At 39.6% G+C, this 26,461-nt stretch overlaps 1 protein-coding gene across 4 annotated transcripts in view; it reads right to left on the bottom strand.

The window, feature by feature from the left end:
• The window catches only part of PHLDB2 (pleckstrin homology like domain family B member 2), a 234,926-nt gene that overhangs the window by 34,274 nt on the left and 174,191 nt on the right, over positions 1–26,461 (bottom strand). For 3 of the 4 annotated variants that reach the window (XM_049628159.1, XM_049628161.1, XM_049628160.1), the window contains 5 exons: positions 25,443–25,580; positions 12,859–12,987; positions 6,913–7,068; positions 5,870–5,980; positions 2,615–2,704 (listed from right to left, as the gene is read on the bottom strand). In XM_049628159.1, the coding sequence (XP_049484116.1) occupies positions 2,615–2,704; positions 5,870–5,980; positions 6,913–7,068; positions 12,859–12,987; positions 25,443–25,580 (624 nt within the window). The remainder of the gene's footprint in view (positions 1–2,614; positions 2,705–5,869; positions 5,981–6,912; positions 7,069–12,858; positions 12,988–25,442; positions 25,581–26,461) is intronic. The other variant, XM_049628162.1, reaches the window with a different exon arrangement.

Below are 26,461 nucleotides of genomic sequence, written 5' to 3'. Positions count from 1 at the left end.
GGCACCTGGCTGGCTCAGTGGGTTAAATGCTGGACTTCAGCTCAGGTCATGATCTCAACGGTTCATGGGTTCAAACCTCGCGTCGGGCTCTATGCTGGCAGCTCAGAGCCTGGAGCCTGCTTTAGATTCTGTGTCTCCCTCTCTCTCTGCCCCTTCCCTGCTCCCACTCTGTCTCTCTCTCTCTCTCAAAAATAAATAAATATTAAAAAAAAATTTAAAAAGAAAAAGTGGCTCCAGGATAGGTAAGATATCATTATGCTGGGGAAGCAAACTTTTCAGGCTGGAAAGCAAGGTTTTACTGAGAATTTATAATTACAACAATTTGAGAAAGCTAAAGTTGACTCTTTTATAAAACTGTAGTTTTAAAAATGCTGCTGAGGACAGTCTTGCACTTCATGGCAATATACGCCATGTAAAGTTTCATAAGATTAAATCGAAGAAAGGAAGTTGACAACTGGGTTGTTAAATTTCATTTTCTATTTGATAATGAATGAGGGTGAAGAGTCACCACTTTAAATTATTCTTTTGCTCAGTTGACAGTGCAGTGCTTCAAAACCAACATTTCATTCTTCACACATCATAAACCATATGACCTAATTCATTGCTTCGAAAATGTATGCCATTCATCAAAAGTGGGACTTGTTTAAAAGAGTTGTATATAAATTAATCACTCTGTAAAAAAATAGAGAGAGTGAAGCAGTGAATGAGAGAGAGAGAGAGAGAGAGAGGAAGAAAGGAAGAAATTCAAAACATCCCATGAGCCAAGTCAGCTTAGTCCATGAAAGGGAACATAGCTACTCAACAAACACAAGCGTTGGAGACACACAGAGAGTCAAAAAGCCAAATGGGCTTTTGGCAACAGGGAGTCTGCATAGAAAAAGAACAATCCATCAACAGAAAAGGAAAGATTTTATTGTTATACTAAGAAGTAAAAAGACCCAAGAGCCTAATTCATTTGGATGCCACAGTGCCTCAAACTCAGTATGTCCAGAATTAAATTGCACATCTTCCCTCTTAACCTACGCTTCCTCCTGTCTTCACTACCTCAGGAAAAGGTCCTCACTATCAGGCTCATTATTCAAACTGGAAAAATGGCATCATTCCCAACACCTCCCTTAATTTACTTCATCCTCACATCCAATCTATCAGCAAGAACTGTCAACTCTGCTCCAAAATTTATCCACATCGAGCTAATTCTCTCCCTCTCTCTGCCATGGTGTGAAGGCAAGCCACCAGCATTTCCAGCCTGTACCACTGCAATAACCTCCTTCCTGGTTCCTCTGCTTCTCCTCCTACTCCTTAGAACCCAGCAGAGCAGCCCAGAGTGACATTTAACAAGTGGACATTGAATAATGTCATTTCCCTGCTTAAAACCACTCACTCCGTGATAACCCAGACATATATGATACGCCATATTTCTTTAACATGTCTCACAAGGCCTGGTCCCCACCCACCTCACTGACATTCTCTCCTTCCACCATACTCCAACCACTATTACCCTTTGTTCACGGAATCTGCCAGTTCTGTGTTCTGAATAATAGAGAGGAACTACAAAACTAAATGAGCTAATAAAGCTCTTGTGGAAACAGTTCAAATTGCTTCCGAGGTACACATTATTCATACTTATTGTGTGATGAGCATTTACTTCATATACCTACACACACACACACACACACACACACACACACACACACTACTCCCTATGTAGGAAGTCTTAACTCTGCTGCCTTTTAAATAGATACTTATAAATAAAGTGGGGTTTTTTGTTATTACACAACTGTTTATTCTGTTATTACACAGAAGCAAGCTTTTTCTTTAGCTTTCTGGAAAAAATAAAAATAAATAAAACTATTTTGTATTGGAACAGATGATAGCTCCACTTGTGAACATAGCATAATATATAAACTTGCTGAATCACTGTGTTGTGCTCCTGAAATTAATGCAACATGGCGTGTCAACCATGCTAAAGAAATAATGACTATTTTCTTTTTCAGTCAGGGTTATAACCAAATTAGAGTTAAAATATTCTCCCATTGTAGCAGTGTAGCTCCATAAGAAGATATTTCAAAGATGGATGTTTGGAATAAAGAGTGTATATAGCTTAATGTAAATAGTATTTTCTAATTTAAGGAGGGAAGTAGCAGAAACAACATTGGGGGAAAAAAGAGACAGAGAAAGGAAGAAACCAGACCATCTTATCAAATGTGCAGAGGCATTTTCATGTGCTATCAGACTTAGGAGAAAGAAACATAAAGTAAGAAAGAGGAGGAACCGAAAAAGAAAATTGCAGAGAAGAGAATTTAAGACTAGTATTGGTTTGAATCCCAACTTGTTTGAAACTCCAAATTAACCCACGATGTCACTGTCAGTCTACACACACACACACACACACACACACACACACACACACACACACCGAGTGCATCTGCATTAGACACAAAGATAAGCCCTGAAATCTTCAAAGCATAAATAAAAGGCAGGGAAACCATAAAAGCATTGAATGCTTTCTAAGTCACTTAAGTGAACGTTTTCCTATTTAGCTGATCACATAAAACTGAGGCATATCTCTTGATTTCCAAGGTGATATGAGTGGACATATAAAATCATAGCTTACCTCTTTTAGAGTACTGGGGTTGACAGGAAACCCTTTCCCCCCAGTGAGGCTGGAGTATTTCTTTTCCAGATTACAAAGATTTTCTTTTTCCTGAAGGAACACAAAATCTATTAAGCTTAGTTAATCTTAGATTTCCCTGATGACTAATGATAGTGAGTATTTTTTCATGTGACTTATTGTCTCTTCATATATCTTCTTTTGTGAAGTGTTTGTATTCAGTTCTTTTGCCTGTTTTTTTTTTAAATTATTTATTGAGTGTTTATTGACCATTAATGAGTTATAGGAGTTTTTGTTATTTTCTGGGTATAAGTCCTTTGTCATTCTCTCTTTAAAAAACCTTTGCTTGGGGCGCCTGGGTGGCGCAGTCGGTTAAGCGTCCGACTTCAACCAGGTCACGATCTCGCGGTCCGTGAGTTCGAGCCCCGCGTCAGGCTCTGGGCTGATGGCTCGGAGCCTGGAGCCTGTTTCCGATTCTGTGTCTCCCTCTCTCTCTGCCCCTCCCCTGTTCATGCTCTGTCTCTCTCTGTCCCAAAAATAAATAAAAAACGTTGAAAAAAAAATTTTAAAAACAAAACAAACAAAAAAAAAACCTTTGCTTATCCCAAGGCCAGGGAAGTGCACTTGCAGTCCTACATTTTCTTCTAGAAACTTTATCACTTTAATTTTTATGTTGAGGGCTACAATCCGCCTTGAGTTAATTTATATGCATGGTGTGAGGACAGACGTGTTAGCGCTCTTTTTTTCCCCATGTTTACCCACTTGATCCAGCACTATTTGTTGGAAAGACTTTCTTTCCCCCACTGTATTGTCTTGGAACCCTCTGTCAAAAATCAATAGACAGTATATGTGTGGGTCTATTTCTGGGCTTTCTGTTTGGTTCCATTGATCTGCATGTCTGGCTGTGTGTCAGCACCACATCATTTTTAAATACTATATAGCTTTAGAGGCAACCTTGAAATCAAACAGTATAAATCCTCCAACTTGGTTCTTGTTCAAAGTTATTCTGGTTATTCTATGCCCTTGGCATTTTCATACAGAGTTGATTCTTATTACTTGTAATTCTTATGTTCTATAACATCGCCGTGAACACTGCATTAGTAAATACTGAACTGTTGTTCCTATCGAAAAGACAGAGTTGGGTTACTGTGGGCTTCTGGTCGAAATCATTTCATCAACTGATCAATACATAATTTTGCTTTCTGGGTGTTCATGTTCAAAGGCATCTTATTTAAGATATATTGCTGATTACTAAACACTGAACTCACATCTAACAGCACTATAATTCATGCTTGAATAAAGCTCTTTTAACACATGCATTTTTTCCATAAGGCACATCACAAACTTCCTGCCCTTAGGAACAGTAGACAGTACATTAGCACTATGCTCGGGAGGTAATTTAAACAGCAAAATCATCAATGAAAAGCACAAAGAATGTGAAAACATAGCACGAAATAGCCCACAAAAAGGACACATCTTTTTACTCTATGACACTTGGAGCACAAAGGCAGAGTGTTGCTTTGTTCAACCTCAGTTGGGATGGTGTATGCTGAGTGATTACAAATTGCCACCGTTCTGCACATGTCCATCAATGAACCATAAGACAAGTATTGATTTGGGGACTACAAATAGATCTTAGTGAGCCGGCAAATTCACAAATATAAACTTCATAAATAATGCAGATCAATTGTAAATTTTAGCATCAACTTGTGTCAATTTCTATAAAAGAGTCTGTTGGGATTTTGATCGAGATTGAGATATATCTGGGGACACCTGGGTGACTCAGTTGGTTGAGCATCTGACTTCAGCTCAGGTCATGATCTCATGGTTCATAGGTTCAAGCTCTGCATCGGGCTCTGTGCTGACAGCTCAGAGTCTGGAGCCTGCTTTGGATTCTGTGTCTCCCTCTCTCTCTGCCCCTCCCTGACTCATGCTTTTTCTCTCCATCAAAATAAATAAACATTAAAAGCTTTTTTATAAAGATTGAGATATATCTATAGATCAATTTGGGAAAACATAAGCCATAACCTTTAGACCACAATTTTTAGAATAGAATTATACTTTATATATTTTAATGAGAAAGTGGCATCTCTATGATTGTGATTACCCATTTAAAAAATCTATCTCTTATGAGACTTTCCCCCCCATTTTTCCTAAAGGTTCAGAAACCACTTAAATACTACATGTTATACTATCTAATTTAAGCTGTGCCTTTGACTATCACATGCAAAGGGTGATGGGGAGGTTAGTGGAACCAGAGTTCATCCCCAGAACAGGAGACAGGGATGGAAAATATACATCCATTCAGAGATTTCCAGGTGCTGAAGAAGCAGGAGGAGGGGAGCTATCAGGGATCTGTGTGGGCTACATAGGCACCTTGAGTGAACTCATAATTCTATGTGAAGGACCACTTTTCTCTCTCTTTTCAACCTAAAAATAGCTGAGTAGCCAAGATGAAAATAGTGCAGCTACATTTCTTCTAGGTGGGACCACGGTATAGCCTCATCCTTTAATCCATCATTCTTTCTCCTGTACCCCATTCTGGGTCCATCTCATGTTTTCAGAATCACATCCTAGGTAGTGGCCTGGATACAAGGCTCAGTCCTGAGACTAGCCCCATTAACTTTACCTCTCAGCATCTTAGACCTAACATTAGGCCAGGGACTATGTCAGAAGATCAGGCTGCAGGTTGGGCAAAGGAATCCCTTTAATGCAGCCATTTTAGGTGCTGGGCAGATGGGAACACACAGTCCCTTTGGAGAGGATGATCTTGTCACCCATGTAGGATGTCTCCCTAGTTAATTAAGCCTGACTAAGCTCAATGTGGCAATTTGCCACATGCAAATAACTGGAGTTAAAAATACCACAGCAGCGGAGCCAAATATTTGATAGCAGCAAAAAAAAAAAAAAAAAAAAAAAAAGAAAAAAAGAGAAAAAAGCAGAATATGTTCTGCCTATTCGATGAAAAATACGATTTAAAAGAGGACAATCAGAAAATGTACATATTTTCCATAATTTGAATTTTCACACTGGAAAAAGCATGAGGAAAATGTCCTTGCCTATTTTCTGAATTATAGTTAATTACTCACAGATATCAGCTTATTAATGTGGAGGGTAAAATACAAATATATATTAAAAAGCTTCTTTAAATTATAATTCACTATTCACAAGTAAAAGGTACTTGCTCTGAAGGAAGCAACTTTCCCCAAGTTGGCACCTGAGTTTTCTTGCAACCAGAGGCGAAAAGGAAATACTTACTCTTTGCAACATCATTATTAAATTATTCTTTTCTTTTACAAAATGATCTTGTTCTCTCTGAGCCTGCTGAACAATGTGATTGGCTTGCTTTTTCAAGGCAGAAATCTTTTCCTGCAGGGAAAAACATGATCATATGTAGATGCATGTTAGACAATTCAAAAGTTTGCCAGTATGTTCTGGAAAAGGGAGGAAAGTGTTTACAACTGGATCAGCAGCGGCCACATTTTCGTTGGTGGCAGCCAGTGATTATCATTACCCAGAGACTGTGAGGTGGTTTCTCTGACCTCCCAAGCTCAAGGCTTTTCTTTACCTGAGGTCAATATAGTCCAAGTGACTTAAAAATCTATTTGAAGAATCCAGAAGTCAACAGGAAATCTTGTTTTAGATTATAAATGAATTTTTGACATCATCTTGGGAGACGCCTTATGGAAAAAATAACAATGGAATTTCTTATTTAAACTGAGAGCTTAAGATGTCACCTTCTTCATCTTCCTTTCCCTCAATTTTATTGGTTTAGTACCGAGCCCTGGGATGTGAGTCTAAATTTTGGAAAAAGAGGTGAATCCTGGGCTGGACATCTGGGTGTGGCCACTGGGTGGGCCAGCAATGTCGATGGCATCCCACGGGGTTATTTCTAATGGTTGTAAGCTACCAGTTAGCTTGACAACTATGAGCAATGGCAACAGACAATTCCAAAATAGGCTTTGTTCACAGAGTTATTCTAAATCCAGTTACTATGATTGCAAAAGCAAGTAACTTAAGACAAATATTTAGATTTCTGATTTTCTCTCCCTTGGTTTCCATGCATGTGAAACAACCAGATATTATTTCTAAATGCATCTGTAGCATTAAGTAATGATAACTAGACCACATGTCAGTTTATCTAGTTTGGAGCACCCCATGGTATATCGATGGCAGGCTCCATACTCTTTCCAGCGTCACATGTGGTTTCACACACAGGGATGTTCAGATATAAAGACTGGTAGACAGAGAGAGAGAGGCAAATTGGATTTTTTACACTGAATGACGCCTGGCTGAAGTACCTTTCTGGTAACAATGTTCCGTTGATATTCAGCTACTTCGCGCAGGAGCTGTTGGGTCAGGTTCTCCTTTTCCTCATCCAGGCGGCTCTCATGTTCAAGCTGCTGGAACTCCAAGTCTTCAAAGTGTTTGCTCTCTACATCCAACAGGTCAGCATCCTGAGGAGAAAACAAAATGAAAACAAGACATACCAGTATGGCTGCAGCCTTGTTAACATGAAGAAAAAATTATTAAAAGCAAACAGTCCAAAATATCTTTTCAATTACTAAACTGACCAGGGTGGGAACATGATAATCCTCTCTTTTGGAGTTAAATCCCAGAGCCAAGGCCATTAGTGTGGTATTGAAAGGAACTGGGGGTGGGGTGGGAGAGGAGCATTTATTTGACTCAGTTTTAGACTGTTCTGTGGATGTTGGAATTCCTTTTTTTTAAGTTTATTTATTTATTTTGAAAGAGAGAGAGCATGAGCAGATGAGGGACAGAGAGAGAGAGAGAGAGAGAGAGAATCTGCTCTGTCAGCACAGAGCCCAACACTGGCTAGCTCTCATGAACCATGAGATCATGACCTTAGCCGAAGTCAAGAGTCGAATGCTTAACTGACTGCGCCACCCAGGGGCCCCTGGATATTGGAATTCTTGCTTTAAATCAACTAAGCGGTTTTAAAATAGATCCTAAAGTATAAAAAGACTCAGTAAATTACTAAACATTATCTGCTGACCAAGGTGTGACATGATCTCTTGAGAAAACTCCTATTTTCCACAAATTTTCAAATGAAATGAGAATTTGGCATAGAGATCAAATTCAAGATCCCAAAGTTATTGACTATAAAAAAAGATTCAAACTCTGGCACACATACAGATTAGAGGTCTCTAAGAGGGGTATGTGTGCCCCAAGTGGCACACGACACAATCCCCTGGGGTATAAGAAGAAAATATTAGACCTTCTTCATATTTATTTTTAGTTTTTCTTGTCTTTTACAATTTCTCAATAACTGTTCTCTAATGTATATTTAGGTAGAGTCTATGTACACTATTTTGAATAAATATATATTTTTGAGCATGTATGCAGTATACATATTTATAATATTATATGACCTATCTTCATATATATAGGCATGTATGCTCAAATAATTTTATTTAAAAGAGAAGTCATTGAAAACAGTTTGAGGTTGGTACTTTTACACTGGGCTTCTGCGAATCCCATAAAATTGCTTACAAAGATTTTTACTGGAAAGAGTGGAACCACAGCATTCATTAGGCACAAAGAGTCACTCAAATGGTTAAGCACTACTATTTGGGAACAATTTGAAGACATTTAAGAAAGATCAGAAATCACAAAAATCAGATGGTCTAGGACAGGTATTTTCTAACCTATGAAATGTCTGAAGACAGACGTGAATCTGTATCTGTGCAGAGTCTGGCTCATGTTGTATAAATTATTCTTCAATTTACATGAAAAAAACTTAATTTTGGAGCCTTTGACAAAACCATAAATGCGGCATATGTATAGAATATTTTTTTAAAAATATATAATTTGTAAGTAATATATGGCCAAAAGAAACAGCAGCTAGGCTATATGGTTTACAACTCTACATAGGTAAAACAGCCAGGGCATTTTTTTTTTCAACCAAAACATCACAAAGAGTTGGATAAATAAATATGATAAATGAGATTTATATCAGTTTTTAAACATACCACCCCCTTTTTTTTATGTAAGTGATAAATTGAGCCTTTTAATCAAATGGAATAATACGTTTCTGCCTTCTGGAATGAATTTTATTCTGGAGATGATTCATAGAAGGACTATTAGCTACCATGCAATTACAAGCAACACTATAGCAACAAGATTATTATGTCAACACAGTGGATTCTTAAAACTTAAGAGCAGGAAAAACAGTTTGAAAAATATATTCAGCGTTTCTTAGCACTTTTTTATATTTTAATTGGCCAAACAGAAAGTGGTCTTGGTTTGAAGTTATTGGTTGACATTTCAAGTTTATCAAACATGTTATGCTTATAACTTCTAAAGGAATTAATGAGTTTGGACCAAATCTAGTCACTATAGAGGTAATTAAGAGAGAACTCAAGTATCATGTCTTGAAACAAAATACCTGTAGTCTTGAAGCAATACATCAGTGAATATATTTACCCATGTGGTCATGCATGCCCAAGTTTTTAAGGTCTTTCCATTAAGTTTGGTTTGTGGCTAAAGATTATTGAGATAAATAATTTCATAAACCTTTTTTTTTTTTTAGTATATAAATAATCTTTATTCGAAGTGGGCATATGTCTCACAATATACACACTACACCAGTCAGTCACTTACTCCACATCTGGTTAAAATGCAGCATTTGTTATCTTAACCCCATGAAGGTCACAGAGCCACTAATTTGTAGTAAATATTTAAACTGTTGCATGACAATAACAGCACACTGGGTAGGAAGGTTGAAAATTAAAGCTAGGCTGAGCACTCAGAATCTGCTGGTATAATCATCTGATCAAGTTATCTAAACAATTAGAATGTGTGTATGTAAACTTACACTGTAAGAGAAACACAACTTGGTGGGGGGAAAAAGCTTGCAAAGATTTTGGATAAGAATAAGAATTCAGGGGATGGAATTTGGGGGCAGGAGTAGCTTCATTGAGCGCAGAGTAATATATACAGGAAGCTCAAAGTCAAGGCCATGACTACTTGAATGAAAATTGTAACTCAACTTCACTCTCTAAAAGGAACATTACAAATCTCTACTGGCTGGCAACCTCAAAGGCCAGGAGTGAAAGGAAATAAAACAGCTGCACCCAAGAAAATTCAATGCCATTCCTTCTTGGTAATAATTGTTTTGAGAATTTATATGGCAGAAGTTTATGTGCAGACCTTAATGTTTTCTTTGCTTAGCAGAGGGACAGAAGAAGAGAATAGATATGGTATGTGGTACAGTAACAATCTCATGACAGCTCAAGGCCAACTTTGAAAACAAATTTAAGTGGGGCTCAGGATTTGTTAACACTTTTCCATCTTATGCCCAATAGTCAAACACTTTAACAAATGCACATCTTTGGAATTTGGAAGACAATGGAAATCATTAAAGCAACCTCCTCATTTCATAATATGAGGACACTGAGGCCCATAGAGGTTGAATGACTTGTCTAAGGTTAAAGGAGAAACTGATTGTAAAGCCAGTGAGAAAAATGGTCTCCTAATTATAGATATCACTGAATATATATACATACATATATATATATATATATATATATATATATATATATATATATATTTTTTTTTTAAATCAAGAGACTGAAATCAACCATTCAGTTGAGTAAATCATCAAAAGCATCTGAAAACTGTCCTAGCCAGGTGTCTCCTTCGTTTAATAGTAGAACTTATCCTGGCAAACAAAAGACACCTTTAACTTCTGCTTTCTTTTCCAAAATGCTTGCATCCCAGGGAACAATTCAACTGGTGAGCCCATGTCTAGTTGTATGTATACAACTACTCAGACGGGAACCGCATTCTGATTCTAAGGCAGGGAATTAGATATAAGAAGTCTGGGGTGCCTGGGTGGCTCAGTGGGTTAAGTGTTTGAATTCGGCTCAGGTCATGATCTCACGCTTCATGGGTTCAAGCCCCACATCGGACTCTGTGCTGACAACTCACAGCCTGGAGCCTGCTTCATATTCTGTGTCTCCTTCCCTCTCTCTCTCTCCCTCCCCAACTCATGCTCTGTCTCTCTCTCTCTCTCTCTTCACACTCTCAAAAATGAAAAAACTTAAAAAAAAAAAAAAGAAGATGGAGAAGCCCAGTCATAAATCCATAGTTTTGTATGCAAAAAATCATTCCGGAATTTCAGCTTAAGTATTTGGGACAACACATGGTTTAAAAAAATGATGTTCTTCTTTTTTGTTTATTTTTTTATTTTGTATGACTCGCCACCTAATGAAATTCGTTGTAATAAAACCACCTTTATTGGATCTAGTTTAAATGCCTCAGGAAAGCTTTGTAATGAGGTGGTATTCTGATGTGTTTGAAGTCTGAAGGGAAATGAGCTGTGGTAACACAGGAAGTTCTTAGCATGAACGGACTTCTCATGAACTACGTGAACTTTTTACTGATTAGGTCATGGGATTGGTGAAAAGTTACTCTGGTTGTCATCCCTGTAAAATAGAATCGGTAGACTTCTTAATACAGGTGAACAGAAGCTGTTACTACTACAAGCCAGTTATCTCTCCCAAGGACAGGGGTTTGCAATACGAATTTTACACTCCGCTTGGAGAGGAAGAAGAAGGGGTCTCTGCCTTGAAAGAGTGGAATACCCTGTCCTCCTTTGCAGTCAACATCCTTAGAACAGACATAAGTTTATAAGTTATCCTGTAGAGGCTAGATGAAGCCATCATTATTTGTATCAGTCTGAGTCCAGGTTCTTAATAAAATCCTCCAACTGTTATGTGCAGCCATGTTGATAAAGAAGGCAAAGCAATAACTAGGTAACCAGAGGCAGAGAAGAACAACATATAGAAGTTGCTGCCGACTCTAAATAAAGTCTTACGGCCACGGTGTAAAATCTTCAGTAATAAGGAGAGTTAAAAAACAGGAAACAAATATAAAAGTCCGTCTCTCAGTCTCTATGGTGAACTGGCATAAACGCAAACAAATTGCAAATGAAAATGATTTTACAAATACAATTATTTTCCCCAATTGTTTTTATCACAAGATTTCCAGAGAATTATGACATTGAGGGACAGGAAGTTTTATCTTCTTCCAGCAAATTCAGCTGTATACAATAACATGAGTAACGAGGAAGAAACACTGCTGGGACTTTTTTCATCCAATATTAGTAAGAAATTTACTATTTGTTAAAATATTAAAATCATTATGCTTCAGGTAAACCTGTCTGCCTTTGGTACTATTTATTAAGATGCTTTCAGTCTCTGTGATACATTCAACTTTCAGATGTAATTTTTCATAAGCTGGTGATAGTCTAAGGTATCAAACATTTTTGTATTAAAAGCAATCTTAAACATTTTCAAGGGTGGCTCTCTTAGCGGATGTTTCAACTTGCCTACTCCCAAGAATGAAACGTGCCTTCTTTTCTAGTCACATGGAATCATAAATTGTTAGTCACTTCACACAAACTACTATTACGTGACTCCTTTCGAGACCTCAGACCGTTCATGACTGCTCCGCCAAGGTCAGAGTTTATTTGGGTCGCTGTTTATAGCAAATAACTCAGTTGATGAGAGACTCTGAAATATCAAGTGGTCTTGCTGGTGTTTGTGAAACTATCTACCCCAGGAGCCTCATTGCAGCGGATAACCAGCGTGGTCACGGTGAGCACTGCCAACTTTAATGATCCGAGAATAAAGTCCAACTACAAAGCCCGTGCGGCACTGAGCTTTAAAAAATTATGAAGCTCGCCTGAGAAGACGTTGAAGGCATTGACCTGCAGGTTGGGCCTTGGCGTTTGCTGTGGTTGTGCTAATGAATTCAATGTCACTAAGAAGCAGAAAGAAAAAAACAACAACGAGTGATGATGGGAAGCAAGTCAGAAAATAGGATAATTTTTGGACCAAAGTATAAAATCATCCAAGGGCAAACAGTACTCATGATGTAGCAGAGAGTGCAGGGAAAGATGTCAGTCGATTGAAATGCTACAATCTTGGTGTCAGTTATATGTCAGGAATAGCTCTCTTTTGTTCTGGAGAATGACTCCAGGACTGTTTCTGCATTATAAATTAGTGAAGGATTCTGACAAGGAGTTGTTTAACTGATTAGCATGAAATAATATATATATATCGTCAGCATGCATATTTCTATTTAAAAAGTATCTAATGACTAGAACTTATGCAAATTTACGCTACGTGAAGTAGAAGTCATAGGTAAGTAGAACTTAATCGAAAAGACACCAAAAAACAAAAACAAAAAAACCTGACACATTCCTGTTTGCTACTGACCCTCTTCAGTTGTTGTTGTAATTGTTCCCTCATGGACTCAGGACAATTGTCCAGCTGGGTCTTCTGCTCGGAGTAAAGCTCCTGAAGCCTCTCTAGTTTTTCCCTTTCAGCATCAAGCTTTACCTTCTCCTGAAGTTCAGAAATCAGAAAATAGAAGAACAGAAATTACCTTCATACCCGAGGCAGGCGTTAGTGAATATTTCCCAAGGGTAACACAAACACACATACACACAAATGAGATACCCTATGAATATTGAAACGTACCTTGCTAGTGACTAAGATAAGGGGGTATAAGTGGAAGTAAAGACAAGGGGGTCCCATTTCTGCATTCTCAAAACATGGCCCACTTTTCTGAGTGTAGGCAATGACCCCCGCCTTTCCTTCCATTCCTCCTTCCTTCCACCATGTTACAGAGCGAAGGAAGCAACGGCGATGTTGGTCAACGGTCAACCAAGAACAAAAGAAATGCCAACCAAATTTATAAGACAGCCTTGCAAAGAGTCCCTTGGCAGCGAACCAGACAAAGGAAACCAGGCATTTACCTCAAGTACTGTCGTGCTCCAATTTACTCAAGACATTTGTTAAGCAAGCTTTGGAAATTATTGTAACTTTGTTCTCAGGTCAGAAGTCTGCCAGATGCACTAGCTGTCTCCCCGGTCATCTGAAATAGGTCTAGCTGTTTAGCAAACTTCAAAGCTTAAGCAATTAGAAAATCTGATTCTAAGAGGAGCACTGAATTCAAAGGCTGAGAGAGCAAGGGAGAAATCAAGCCTGACAAAACAGCAAGGGAAGGCGTATTGTGCAGTTCAGATACACCAACAACGTGTGACGTTTACTGTGGAGATGAAGACTTCTCTACACTGACTGACATAAGAAATACTTGAAACATGGATTATGGGGAAAAGGAAAGGAGAACACCGGGAATCAGAAAACAGAAGAGAAAGGAGGAGACAACACTCAGTCCTTCCCAGTCACACACTCCAAAGTGACTCTGGATGCAGGTCTATCAGACAAATCCTGTAATTCAGTGACTACCCAGCTTGACGTGTCACCTATTGAGTCGAGAAACAATACTTCGACCTGTGTAGTGCTTGTCTTCCCAACTCCTGTTCTCTTCATGAGGCTCTGTAGCCTTGAAAGCTAAATTTTACCTGGTGTAACTCTCTCAGCCTACACAGCCTACTTCATGAAGCACTACCGTGGCTTGACCCTCAGTACACGCAGTGACCACCACCTGACTCTCCTTAGTTCATTCTATGCGCACTGGTGGCGGTGACACTGCCTTCTAAGCATTATCAGAGAAGGATTTGTTTAAAAGATGAAGCTCCTGCAGTAGTCCTATAAAATAATACTTACTATAATGTCTTCATCCAAATGGCCACGATTTCCTGGGTAAACATATATTTAAATTCTTTACAAAAGAGGTTATGGTTTAAATCTAAAACTGTACGACACAAAAACCCATACCAGTTCACTTAGGTCTCCATTTTTGGCAGAAAACTTGAAAATGTCAAGGGCATTTTAGAAATGTATATTCAGGGGTGCCTGGGTGGCTCGGGCTTAGGTTAAGCGTCTGACTCTTGACTTTGGCTCAGGACACGATGTCACGGTTTGCGAGTTCAAGCCCCTCATCGGGCTCTGTGTGGACAGTGTGGAGCCTGCTTGGGATTCTGTCTCCCTCTCTCTGCCCTTCCCTTGCCTGCTTTCTATCTCTCTCTCAAAATAAAAAAATAAAATAAAATAAACAAAAAAAGAAATGTATATTTAGATTTAGAAGTACATTCTTTTTTCTCTCAAAATGATTAAATCCAGAAGTCATAAAACTGAGAATTCTATTTCCTATATCAATCTAAAAATGCCTCTGCAACTTTCAGAGTTCTTCCAGAACTTCCAGAACTTCCAGAACTTCCAGAAAGTTCTTCAGTCTTTAATGGCAACTGTGTCCACCGTGCACATGGACAGTGCAGAAGTTGGAGAGAGAATGGCATGGTTCACAGAATGAAGGATTATCATGTGTTCATTCACAGTAAAGTTCAAAACACTAGGGCCACTTAGATTCTTTCCTTAGTTTCAGAATGAATCATTTTTTTTCCCCTTTAATACAACCAGCAATACAAAACACCTGTTGACTTTTGTATAAGAAAATGTATTATTTCTTCTGTGTATGGATCAAAGATTGCCCTATTTACACAGCAAAAGAATTTTATCCAATGGGCGCCTGAGTGGCTCAGTTGATTGAGCCTCCGACTTCAGCTCAGGTCATGATCTCACAGCTCCTGAGTTCGAGCCCGGCATCGGGCTCTGTGCTGATGGCTCGGAGCCTGGAGCCTGCTTCAGATTCTGTGTCTCCCTCTCTCTCTGCCCCTAATCCGCTCAGTCTGTCTCTGTCTCTCTCAAAAATACATAAACATTAAAAAAAAGAATTTTATCCAAAAAAAGTTCTATTTCTAGATACTGTATCATTGGGTTTTGCAGCAATTCTAGATCCAAGAAGAAAGCTAAAAAAAAAAAAAAAAGAAAAAAAGAAAAAAGAAAACTATCCAGTCCAATATGTGCAAAAGTGTAAATTTAAAGTTACATTTGCTAGAAAACATTGATACAATATTTGATTACATAGAAAGGCACTGGCCTGAAACATAGGTCTCAAATCCAAAGAAATAACCAAAGTATTCTTCTTTAAAAAAAATTTTTTTTTTTGATGTTTATTTATTTTTGACAGAGAGACAGAATGCGAGTGGGTTAGAGGCAGAGAGAGAAGGAGACACAGAATCAGAAGCAGGCTCCAGGCTCCGAGCTATCAGCACAGAGCCTGACGCGGGGCTTGAACTCACGAACTGTGAGATCATGACCTGAGCCGAAGTCGGATGCTCAACCGACTGAGCCACCCAGGCGCCCCTAAAATTTTTTTAATGTTTATTTATTTTTTAGCAAGAAGTAGAGTGTGAGTGGGGAGGGGGAGAGAGAGGGGGAGACACAGAATCTGAAGCAGGCTTCAGGCTCTGGGCTGTCAGCACAGAGCCCCAATGCGGAGCTCGAACTCACAAACCGTGAAATCATGACCTCAGCCGAAGTCAGATGCTTAACCGACTGAGCCACCCAGGCCCCCCCAAAGTATTCTTATCATGCTCTCAAGTTTTAAAATTATTTTTTTTCAATTTTTTATTACTACTAATAAGCACAGATAACTAATAAAAAGTACCTTCTGTGTGCATACTGCCTTCCTTCTGAGGTGCTGAAAATGCTTCGCAATCCCATACAAAGGGGCAGTTAGAAGAATTATGCAAGCGGGCACCATCAGAACCTTCCGCAGCTCCTCTGGTTTACCAATAATGCTGTGACCGCTACTTGGGTCTCAGAGCGAAAGCTTAGTGGGGCCAAAGCTAGGGCAAAGGAAGGATGAAAGGTCTAGTGGCAGTTGGGGCCTGGCCATAAATCAGAGAGGACCACAGAGGTGATATCACTCCCATGCCAGCCAGAAAGAAATTAATATTCCTATCTTCTATTTATTGTCCAGGAAGTTTCCAAGGGAAAATTGGCTCTAGGCAACCAGTTAATCAGAACTGAAAATCTCACCTTTTACAGTGAAGACAAATATATGGGCAAATTGATGGCATTCCAGGGTTCAGAGATTCTTGCTTTTGACATGTAAGGTATGAAAACTGGTGTTATTTCCTTTCCCCAGATTTAAACTGGCAAACTCACCTATTCTAATTACTATAGGCACAGCAAACACCAAATTGGCAGAAAGCATAACATTTTTTTTGGAGTCACGAATTTATTTTCAGGAAATAAATGTATTTGAGTGAATTGTAACAAATTTTAAATTAAATAAAATTTAAACTTTTAATGAATTTATTAAATTTTAATGAGTCCATTTAATAAATCTTAAGTAAATTTAACAGATATAACTTTGTTGAAAAAATAAGATTACAAGGAACTGGAACACTCCAGGAAAACCAGATGTACGAGGGCGCATTTACACGACCAAAACCAGAATGTGACTTCACTGGAGACATGGTTCTTATCTTAGCACTGCTCTTGAGTTGACTTGTTTTCCTGTACTGGCAAAATGCAACTGGGTCACACATTCATTGCCAGATTCTGCCTTTTCTTTTTTTAATATTTAAGATGGATGTGCCTAAAAGGTAAATTATTCACAGCAAATTAAAGCAGAAGTCAGTATATAAAATCAGACTTACATTTGTTTTCATAGTGAATTGTTTATTCACTCACTCAGTAAATATTTAAGGGGACTGTAAGTAGAGAAAAGAGGGAGCCTGATCACTGTCCTCACAAAATATAGCCCAGTTGGCTTTATGGTTCTTAGCCCTAACTTTACATTAGAAAAACCTGGGTGGGTTTTTCAATATACTATTTTCCAGGTCTCCACTCAGTCAGACATCCAGGAGCAGAAGGCTAGGGAATGGGCATTTTTTTTTAAAGTTTATTTCATTTATGTACGCATGTATGCATGTATTTAGAGAGGGTGCATAACTGGGTGAGGGGCAGAGAGAGGGAGAATCCCAAGTAGGTTCCACACTGTCAGAGCAGAGCCTGATGCAGGGCTCAAACTCACGAACCATGAGATCATGATCTGAGCCAAGGTCAAGAGTAGGAGGCTTAACCGACCTAGCCACCCAGGCAACCTGGGAATGAACATTTTAAAAATCCCTCCATGTTTTCTGATACACAGCCAGGCTGGAAACCACTGAATGAGCCAACTAAGATGATGTGAGAGGCACAGGCAATTGACAATCTGCTTTTTCTTTCTTCTTCTTTTTTTAAATGTTTATTTATTTTTGAGAGAGGGGACAGAGAGAGGAGGATAGAGGATCCAAAGCAGGCTATGTGCTGACAGTAGAGAGCCCAATGTGGGGCTTGAACGCAGGAACCATGAGATCATGACTTGAGGCAAAGTTAGATGCTTAACCGACTGAGCCACCCAGGTGGCCCAACAATTTGATTTTTCTAATGAAGACATGGGGCATTAATACACAAGGCACCAACGACTGTTCTTAAAACATTTGACTTTAGCACCTTTACTTTATAGTGTAAAAGGCCCCTCTTAAAAGTAACACCGCAATTGTGTGATTTTTTACATTCAGATTAAATGTCTCAAGTAAACCAAAAGAACTGTGAGATTCCAATAACCACGGTGCATTCAGAGAGGGATGATGCATTTCAAGTTCAGAGGCAAAGTGGCCCTCTTCTAGTCATACAAACAATCAGGAATGTGTATGGGTTCACCCTAGATAGTTGGAACTTGTACACATGAATTACCAATAATTCTTAATGAACTGAATAATCCAAAGCTCATCATAGGACCACTTATTTTGTTGGACATGTGGTTAGAAGACAGTAACACAAGTTTTCTCTCTTTTAAGTTGTATTCTTGAAGGAACTGAAATTTAACTTGCTAGCTCTATTTGAATCTCAATATTACACAGAAAATTCTTGGATACCAAAGAAAAAATAATATTACCACATGTAAGTAATACTTGGTAAGCAGATGGTTCAAGATTACTCTAAAAAGATGCTTACTTTATTAGCTTGTAGGGCTGCCAGATAAAATAGAGGACACTCAGTTAAGTCTGAATTTCAGATAAAAAACAAATGATCTTTTAATGTAAGTATGTCTCAAATATTGCCTAGGGCATAATTACACCAAAAAATTATTTTCTGTTTATCTGAAATTCAAATGTACCTGAGCATCCTATACGTTTATATTTATATTTATGTTTATGTTTATATATAAATATCTATAAGATGGCATGTATTTATGATATACATATACATATACACATACATATATATAGGATATATATACACACACACATATATATAGGCGATATATATATTATATATTATATATTATATATATAATATATATAATTGCTGTTAAATCTGGCAACCTATTAGCTTAATAAAGATTTTATTAAGACTTAAGGCCCACCTTTCTAATTTCCAAACTGTTTAGCACAGAACTCAGCACATACTAAAGTATTTGAGTGTGCTTCATGCAACACTGGGTCAGATTTGGAGTTGTTACAGTGATGTGTTAAAATTCATAGTACCCAAGCCATCATTTCTAAGGGCAGTCAATCCAAAGTCCTTTCCATATACCCTGAGAACACCTTTCCTTCTAGTTCTTAAACCCTGTGGCTTGGTAGGTAGGCATTCTCACAGGTTCATAGATTAGGCAATTGTTTTAGGTCTAAAATCACTTATCTGAAATTCTTAAGGCCAGATGTGTTCCAGATTTATGAATATTCTGAATTTTACAGAGGTAACACAGTTCATATAAAGTCATTTCCAATAAGATCTGGGAACAGGCATTAAAAGGCATTTCCAGTAAGATCCGGGGACAGTACCTGCAATCAAACATGGTTCAATTTCTGCAGCTACTAACAAATATTCACGCAAGTGTGAATATCAGTTAAAGTCAGGTTTTGCAACCAACTACCTTTTGGTGCCGATCTCACAAAATGACTTTTTTTTCCCTCCACAAAACTTTTCAGATTTTAGAATTGCAGAGAAAAGATTATGGACCTATGTCAACAAACGTTGGGAGCTGAGAACTCATTGTCTGCCTGCTTCTAAAGAGACACATCCTTATATTCCTTTCTTAAGATTTTTTTTCCCCCTCTGGTTTTGACATTTTAATTACACAATTGATGGATGTTTAGAATCAAAAAAACTGGAGAATTAGAACACTAGGGATTTATATAATCAAACAACTGCCAGAAAAAATAACCCTAATCTGGAATCCTGTTGATTTAATCCCCAAATCCCACGATATACTTCCACTTCCTCTAGCCAAGGAGCTGACTTTGAAATGTAAGAAAGAGGCACGGGAAGGGCTGGGTCCCTTCTGAACATGACTGTGACTTGGCAAACACTCTGTACTCAAGAGGCATTAACACTTTGCTGAGGAATTTGGGGCCAGGCTCTCTGTCTTCCCCTGGCTCTGAAGGAAGGATGGAGAGGAAGTAACAGGTACTTTGGCAAGATAATAATGGGGAATAAAATTTAACCATTTAAGATACAATGATATACGCTTATTGTAGAAAAATGAGTCAAATAACTTAAGATTTCATTGTGGAACATGGTGTATGGCATAGAGTGATTTAAGCTTCAACTCACACTTTTAAGCCTGTTTTGTTATGAAAATGTACAGGCCAGGAAAGCAACAAAACACCATAATCTATCTGTGTGGGGACAGATCCTAAAATAAAGAATGGTTGAGCTTTATGATGAGCATCCGGGTAATGGAAAGATTCTTCAACAAGACTACGGACGCACAGCCCCTCCTTGACCATTTTACTGAACCTCAGTACAACTACGGAGTTTTGTATGCCAAAGGAGACAAAGAGAATAATCTTAGAGGAAATTGCAATTCCTCTATAATAAAGTAGAGGAAATTGGAAAACTATTTTTAGTTTTGGGTTCTTAATGTAGTCAGAAATAGGCAAAACCAGAAGGAAACCTACATAAAGAAATGCGTATGTCCACACCTGCTCAGCAGTCCCTTCCTTTGGGCTTTGCTTAGAGGGGGAAAGTTGTGGGGGGGGGGGGCGGGGAGAGTGGAAAGAAGGGAAGCCTGTCCACAACCAGGCCTTTGCCAGAACTGAGCTTCATGGTTCTGCTGGCTTCTCTGCTCTGCCACCAAGCTCATTAAACTGAATCGGTTCACTAGGGCAGAGATTAGTAATTGTCTCTCCTTTTACTCGCCCCAGAAAAACACTATGGCCTCTTTGCTTACCACTTCTTCAAATAAATATCCTCTCTGGACTTATGTTCTAGTCCGATACTTGTATTTGTGCAGGGTTTATCCGTGTTCCTAGAGACTCTATGTGTGATGTAGCTACTGTCTGAGGACATGACAGGCAGGTGGTATAGAGCCGCATGGAAATGGACGTCTTGATGGTCTTGACAGTGGAACCCATGAGGGCAGAGGGAAAGTGAGCTCAGGGAGCCTCTGCAAAAATGTTCAGTAAATATATAATTGAACACATGGTCTCTGTTTTATATTGTATATATAAATATGTCTACAGTTTATATTTTATATGGTAACATATAATGAATAGTAGTCATCTCTAACGTACAGGTTTCTCCCTGTACCTGAAAGTGGAACGCTCCTATGAAACCTTTCATAAAGCGTAAAGGGCGTAAAGCAAAGAAGCAATTACCACTAATTTATAGGGGGAAAGTTTTAAGCATTCCCAGACACCCCCCCCCCCCCCCCAATAACCTCTGTTAGGTTTTTCTGATACCTTAGGACACATCTTGCCCATTTAACTGACGCACGACATAAATGGTCAGGCGGTGGGGGCTTGATGCTAAGAGGCTGCTGTAGTTCCCGGGGAGGGCGCCTGGGGGCGCCACTCTGACTGCTGCTTCCTGCGGGGTAAACGCTGAGTGCGGTACACACCTGAAGGCTGTTTTCACCTCCTGCCTTTTTTCATAAAAGCGCAAATCCTCTTGCGGTTCCTTTGAGTTAGTGAAAACAGGTACTAATGGAGGTCTTGCACAAACGTGAAGTGGCATAACGTGAACTTTCGCAGCGAGTGATACCTGTACATTCATTTATACCAAATAGGTAAAACAGAATCACAGTCCCCAAAGCCGGTAAGAGACAATAGTAAAGACTGGCCTCGATCGCCAAGGAAACGATGTCGATAATTTCACACCAGTGTTTGAAATCTGAGGTGTTATTAAGCCTTCTTCCTATGGCCCCAGGCCTTGTCTCCAAAACACTAGGACCAGGCTCACAGGATGTACCATCAACATCTGAAGCAGAGCTTGCCTGGCAGGGATATCTTTTCAGGTTTTGGTTTTCTCATTCCACAGTTTATGTCTGACAGCAGCAACAGGTGTATAGAAAAGGAAACGAGATCCAAAAGGGCAAAGGCCACTTCCTCCTTCTGTCTTACACTCGGGCTCCACTGGCAGCCTGACTAGAAATCCACTGGCATGTGCACATAAGCAGACCATCCCAGATGGCCTGAACTTGGCAGCACGTAGCTCTGGAGCAGGTGTTTGGCTCTGTGTTTCTGTTAAGGCCCAGCCTGGACTCACTGTTAGCAGGAGACGCAGGGACACTATTCCCAATGCATGCTGGGTGGTATTCTAACATCTCCCGTAAGCTGGGTAAACAGTGGCTAGCGGGGCCTTGCTCTATTTCACAGGCTAGAGAGGGAGATCAATACCTCACAAGCCCAAAGCAAATGTGAATCATGAAATGTGATTTGTAAAAGGACTAAAAGAACAACAGGGAGAACACACTCCGGACTGGAACAGCCTGAAAGGGCTTTTCTGAAAAGCTAACAATGAACCTAAGCCCTGAAGGACAGAACCGACAAGATATGGAATATGGGGCAGGGAATTCCAGGCATGGGAAACAGATCTGCAAGGAAACAGATCTGGCAGGAAGTGGGGGAGGATGGCTGTCTAAACAAATAGAAAGAAGGCCACCGTGCACATCATATGAAGGAGGGGAAAATGACAGAAAGGCATATGCCAGCTCAGGAATTAAGATTTATATAAAATATGCTGGAACACAAATCAGAATGATATGATCTAATATTTATTTATTTATTTATTTATTTACTTATTTACTTATTTACTTATTTATTTATCTATCTAGAGCGAATGAGAGAGGGGCAGAGAGGGAGTGAAAGAATCCCAGGCAGGCTCCACGCTCACCATGGATCGTGACCTGAGCTGAAATCAAGAGTCAGATGCTTACTTAACTGACTGAGCCACCCAGGTGCACCATGACCCAATTTCTGTATTTTTAAAGATCACTCTCACTGCTGTGAAGAGAAGGAACTAAAGGAAAGCAAATGGAATGTTAACTAAAGAAGAGATTCTGATGGTTTAGAAGAGAAGGCTGTTAGTGGAGATGCTGAGAGGTTGAAGTAACTGGGAACTCTTTCTGGAATCACTATAATGTGAGGGTGATGGAGAAAAAGAAGTGTCAAGATCTACCTCCAGGTTTCTATTTGGACCTAGAGGTGGCTCTATATGCCATCGTCCAGACTGGGAAAACTGGAGGAAGAAGAGGACTGGTGGAGGCCAGGGCGGGGGGTGGGGAGGGAGGGGAGGCAGGGGTGGGTGGGTGGCCGGGGAGGGATTTGGAAGACAAGGGGAAGGATCAAGAGTTCATTATGAGTGTTCACTTGGCAATAGCCGTGAAATTTCTGAGTGTAGATGTCGGGTAGGCTACTGGATAGGAGTCAGAAGTTCAGAAAAGGGTTGTAGGCTAAAGACATACACTCGACAGTCACCAGCATATACAGGTGATGGGAAGCCGTGGCTATAAAAGAATGTGAGGCTACAAGAGAAGAGGGTTCAGCTCAGAGACAAACACTCTAACAACTGGTTGTATAGAGGCAGAGGGACAAGCAAAGGGAACTCAGTTGGAAAAGTCAGAGACAATGAATAAGAGAAAGACAAGGAATACCAGATGAGGGGGCACCCAGAGGCCAAGGGGTGGGGCGGGGAGGGGCCAGGGCAAGGACACAGGTTTGTCCCCTGTCTTGAATGCTGCTCAGGAAGTCTGATCACAAGAGGACTAAAAAGCATGCAGTGAGGTGGGCGGCACCTAGGGCTTCAGGAGTCTTAACAGGCACAAACCTGATGGAATAGTGGGGGCCTCAGCCAACTGCATCTGGGGGAATGGTAAATCAGGAAGTGAGGAAGAGGGCTCACAATGGAGTGATAGGGTACAATAACTGACCTTTAAGGCACTTATCTTTGAGGGGAAGAGGGAACCCTCCTTAGCTTGAAGGGATGGGATACATCTGGTTTCTCAGGGAAGTAGGTGGTGAGGTCATCTCAGCGGGAGGAAAATGGACCAGAGGTTTGAGTAGAGTAAAAGAATGAAATAGCCATGTCATAAAATGGTTTAAGTTTCTTTGAAAAACACAATAATGCTGCCAAGTGGTGCTGAGTCTCTATTTGACTTTGGTTGTCAAAAGTATGTATAACATCATCTCACCCGGTCTGTTTCCACTTCCCTCATCCTTCTCTGGAATCCCAAAGCCAGTTTCTGCCATTTTTCACATTGTGTGATGACAGACAATAATCCAACTTTCTAAGACTAATGAATCTCCCAACAGCTTACAAGGGCCAATCCCACACTTAAAGCCTCCACTGTCCCCTCTCCTATGCAGAGCGTCTGTCAGGCTTACCAACACAATAATAGGAAGGATGGAGGTGGCCTCCTTTCTTGTTTCTGCCCGTGTTCCTGGAGGTCTACTATGCCCTGAGGGCCACAGAATATGACACAACTTTCCCTGGGAAGTGGGGTTAAGCATTGACCCTACTTGCTTCACTTTTCTGTCTCATGCTAATGATGGAGACAAATAGAATTTGTGGGTCGTGCCATATGTGGGCTGCACAAAGATAAATAACCACATGCTACATGGATGGGGAAGGCAGAGAGGCTCATAGATAACAGGATACCCTATCCTATGTCCCATGAGTTTTCCAGTATGACATAAATAGTAAAATACTAATACGCACCCCAAACAAACACATCTACTGCTTCCCACTGTTCCTTGCTGTATCAGGGCAGAATCTTTGAAAAGCATCATCCTCCTTAAGTGCAGATCTAGACAATTAATCCTTTGACTTGGTTTTGAGCTTTTAAAGACATACATACCACCTACCCAAATGGATTCTTTACTGTTTCAAAGCCTGGAGCTTGAAGGAACATACATAAAACTTAATGTGAAAAAGCTGTGTAGTTAATCTTGACAAGCAGGCAACCAAGAAATTGATGTGCAGCTTTTAGTCTGACATCAATTTCTGACAATATCACTTTGAGCTCATTCTCTGGCACCAAGATCAAATGCCCTTATTTATAGGTCTCAAACAAAGAAGAGCCTAAAAAAGGAAGCCGCATTCAGCAGAAATCCTTCCACATAGAAATCCTTGCCTACTAGAACTTGCTCAAACGGAATTTTTTGTCTTTTTCTCGGCTTAGTAAAGAAGATGGTGAGCAAGGAAAAAAGAAAAAAACGTGTTAAAGTTCGTTTGCTTTCTCTTTCCTAAATCGGAATTTCATTTTTTAATTTTAGGCTTAGTTTAGCCATCACTGACTCCAAATGTGGTAGGAGAGTAAGTAAACTATTTCCCAGAGAAAATAACAACCAGAAAAATGACAAAAAAAAAAAAAAAAGATGACCGTATTCAAATATGCTTAAGTCATCCCCTATAGGACACCAGTAATTAAGAAGTTTAGTATACTAAAACCATTTTTCAAAAAAACACAGCACAATCAGAAGAGCAGCAAGGCTGTTGGAAAAAAGCAATTAAGTCACTCATCTCAAGTAGGAGAAGCTTTCCTATCAGCTCGAAAGTTTCATGGGCTCTACTCCCTTAGCACCTGCTGCTCAGTCCCTGACGGTTCTTTGGGAAGAACTTACCTCATCTTAAGACTTTCCTCTGGTACTACTGTCTGTAGGAGCATGACACACAAATCCAAAACCAAGGGAATTCATATGGCATTTAAATCCAAACAAATAGAACCACCATGTTACTCATAAAGATTGCATTCAAATATACTTTTCTTTTACCTTGGTCTTTTCACCGACAATGTTCTTTTCCAGTTCGGCTATTTTCCGGTTTAGATGATCCAAAATCTCCTTCTCTTTCATAAGTTCAGTTGTTTCAGATTTCTGTTCTCCGTCCAAAAGAGCACATTCCATATCCAACTGGGGACACAAAACAAAGCTCAGAGGTGTTTCACTTTCAGAGAGATTCTCAACTGCCCACGTTAGAGATGCATTTTTAACAGCTACAAATTTCAAAAAGTACTACGTTATCAGCCGGACTTTGGTGCCTTAGAGAACAGTTCTGAGAGTCCAGTTGAGATTCGGAATTCCTACGTAAGGAAGCTGGTGAGCCCACAATATATTCACTAAGAAATCTACCTATCATTTAATTTTTCTACTATAACCCCTCTTCTGCTTACTTCTTAATAATATTTTGCCGATTTGCTCAGATTCAGGCTCAAGCACGAACCATCTTGGGAGCAGCCGTGTCTTTCTTTGTCCACAGAGCATGGGAGGTGAAAATTACACCCAGTCAGCATGCAAGCAATGGATTCTTAGCAATGTCAGCAGGAGGGGCATCCAAGGGCTGTGTATAAGATGACAGGTGAGCAGTCCCCTTCTACTTATAGCTATCTGCATCATCTGTGAGTATAAACATGCTAGGCAGAATCATTTGTTCCTTCTTGCTCCATGGAGATACAGTAACAGACCATGTGTCTGTTTCCTCTCTGGTCTACAAAGCCCAGAAGCGAGGTCAAGGACTGATTCATACGCAAATCCCCCTGTGTACCAACATGATGTCCAACGCATAGTGAGCATATTCAGAAAATGTTTGTTGGATTTGAACTTGGAGGCCTAAATATGTGGGACCTCAGCTGAGATCTGCATGTAGAAAGTCAGAAAACATACACTAGTTAAGACAAAATTGGTTATACCCAGAGTTCGTTAAAAATGGCTTCATATGTTTGTTTCATCTGACTTAAAAAAAAGACAAGGAAAAAAGAAATATTTTAAAAAAGGTATTTTTACCCTATACAGGA

The sequence above is a fragment of the Panthera uncia genome, chromosome C2 (assembly GCF_023721935.1).
Source record: "Panthera uncia isolate 11264 chromosome C2, Puncia_PCG_1.0, whole genome shotgun sequence".
NCBI lineage: Eukaryota > Metazoa > Chordata > Mammalia > Carnivora > Felidae > Panthera > Panthera uncia.
Note: the sequence above shows the minus strand (reverse complement) of the source record. Positions and strands in the feature narration are given on the sequence as shown.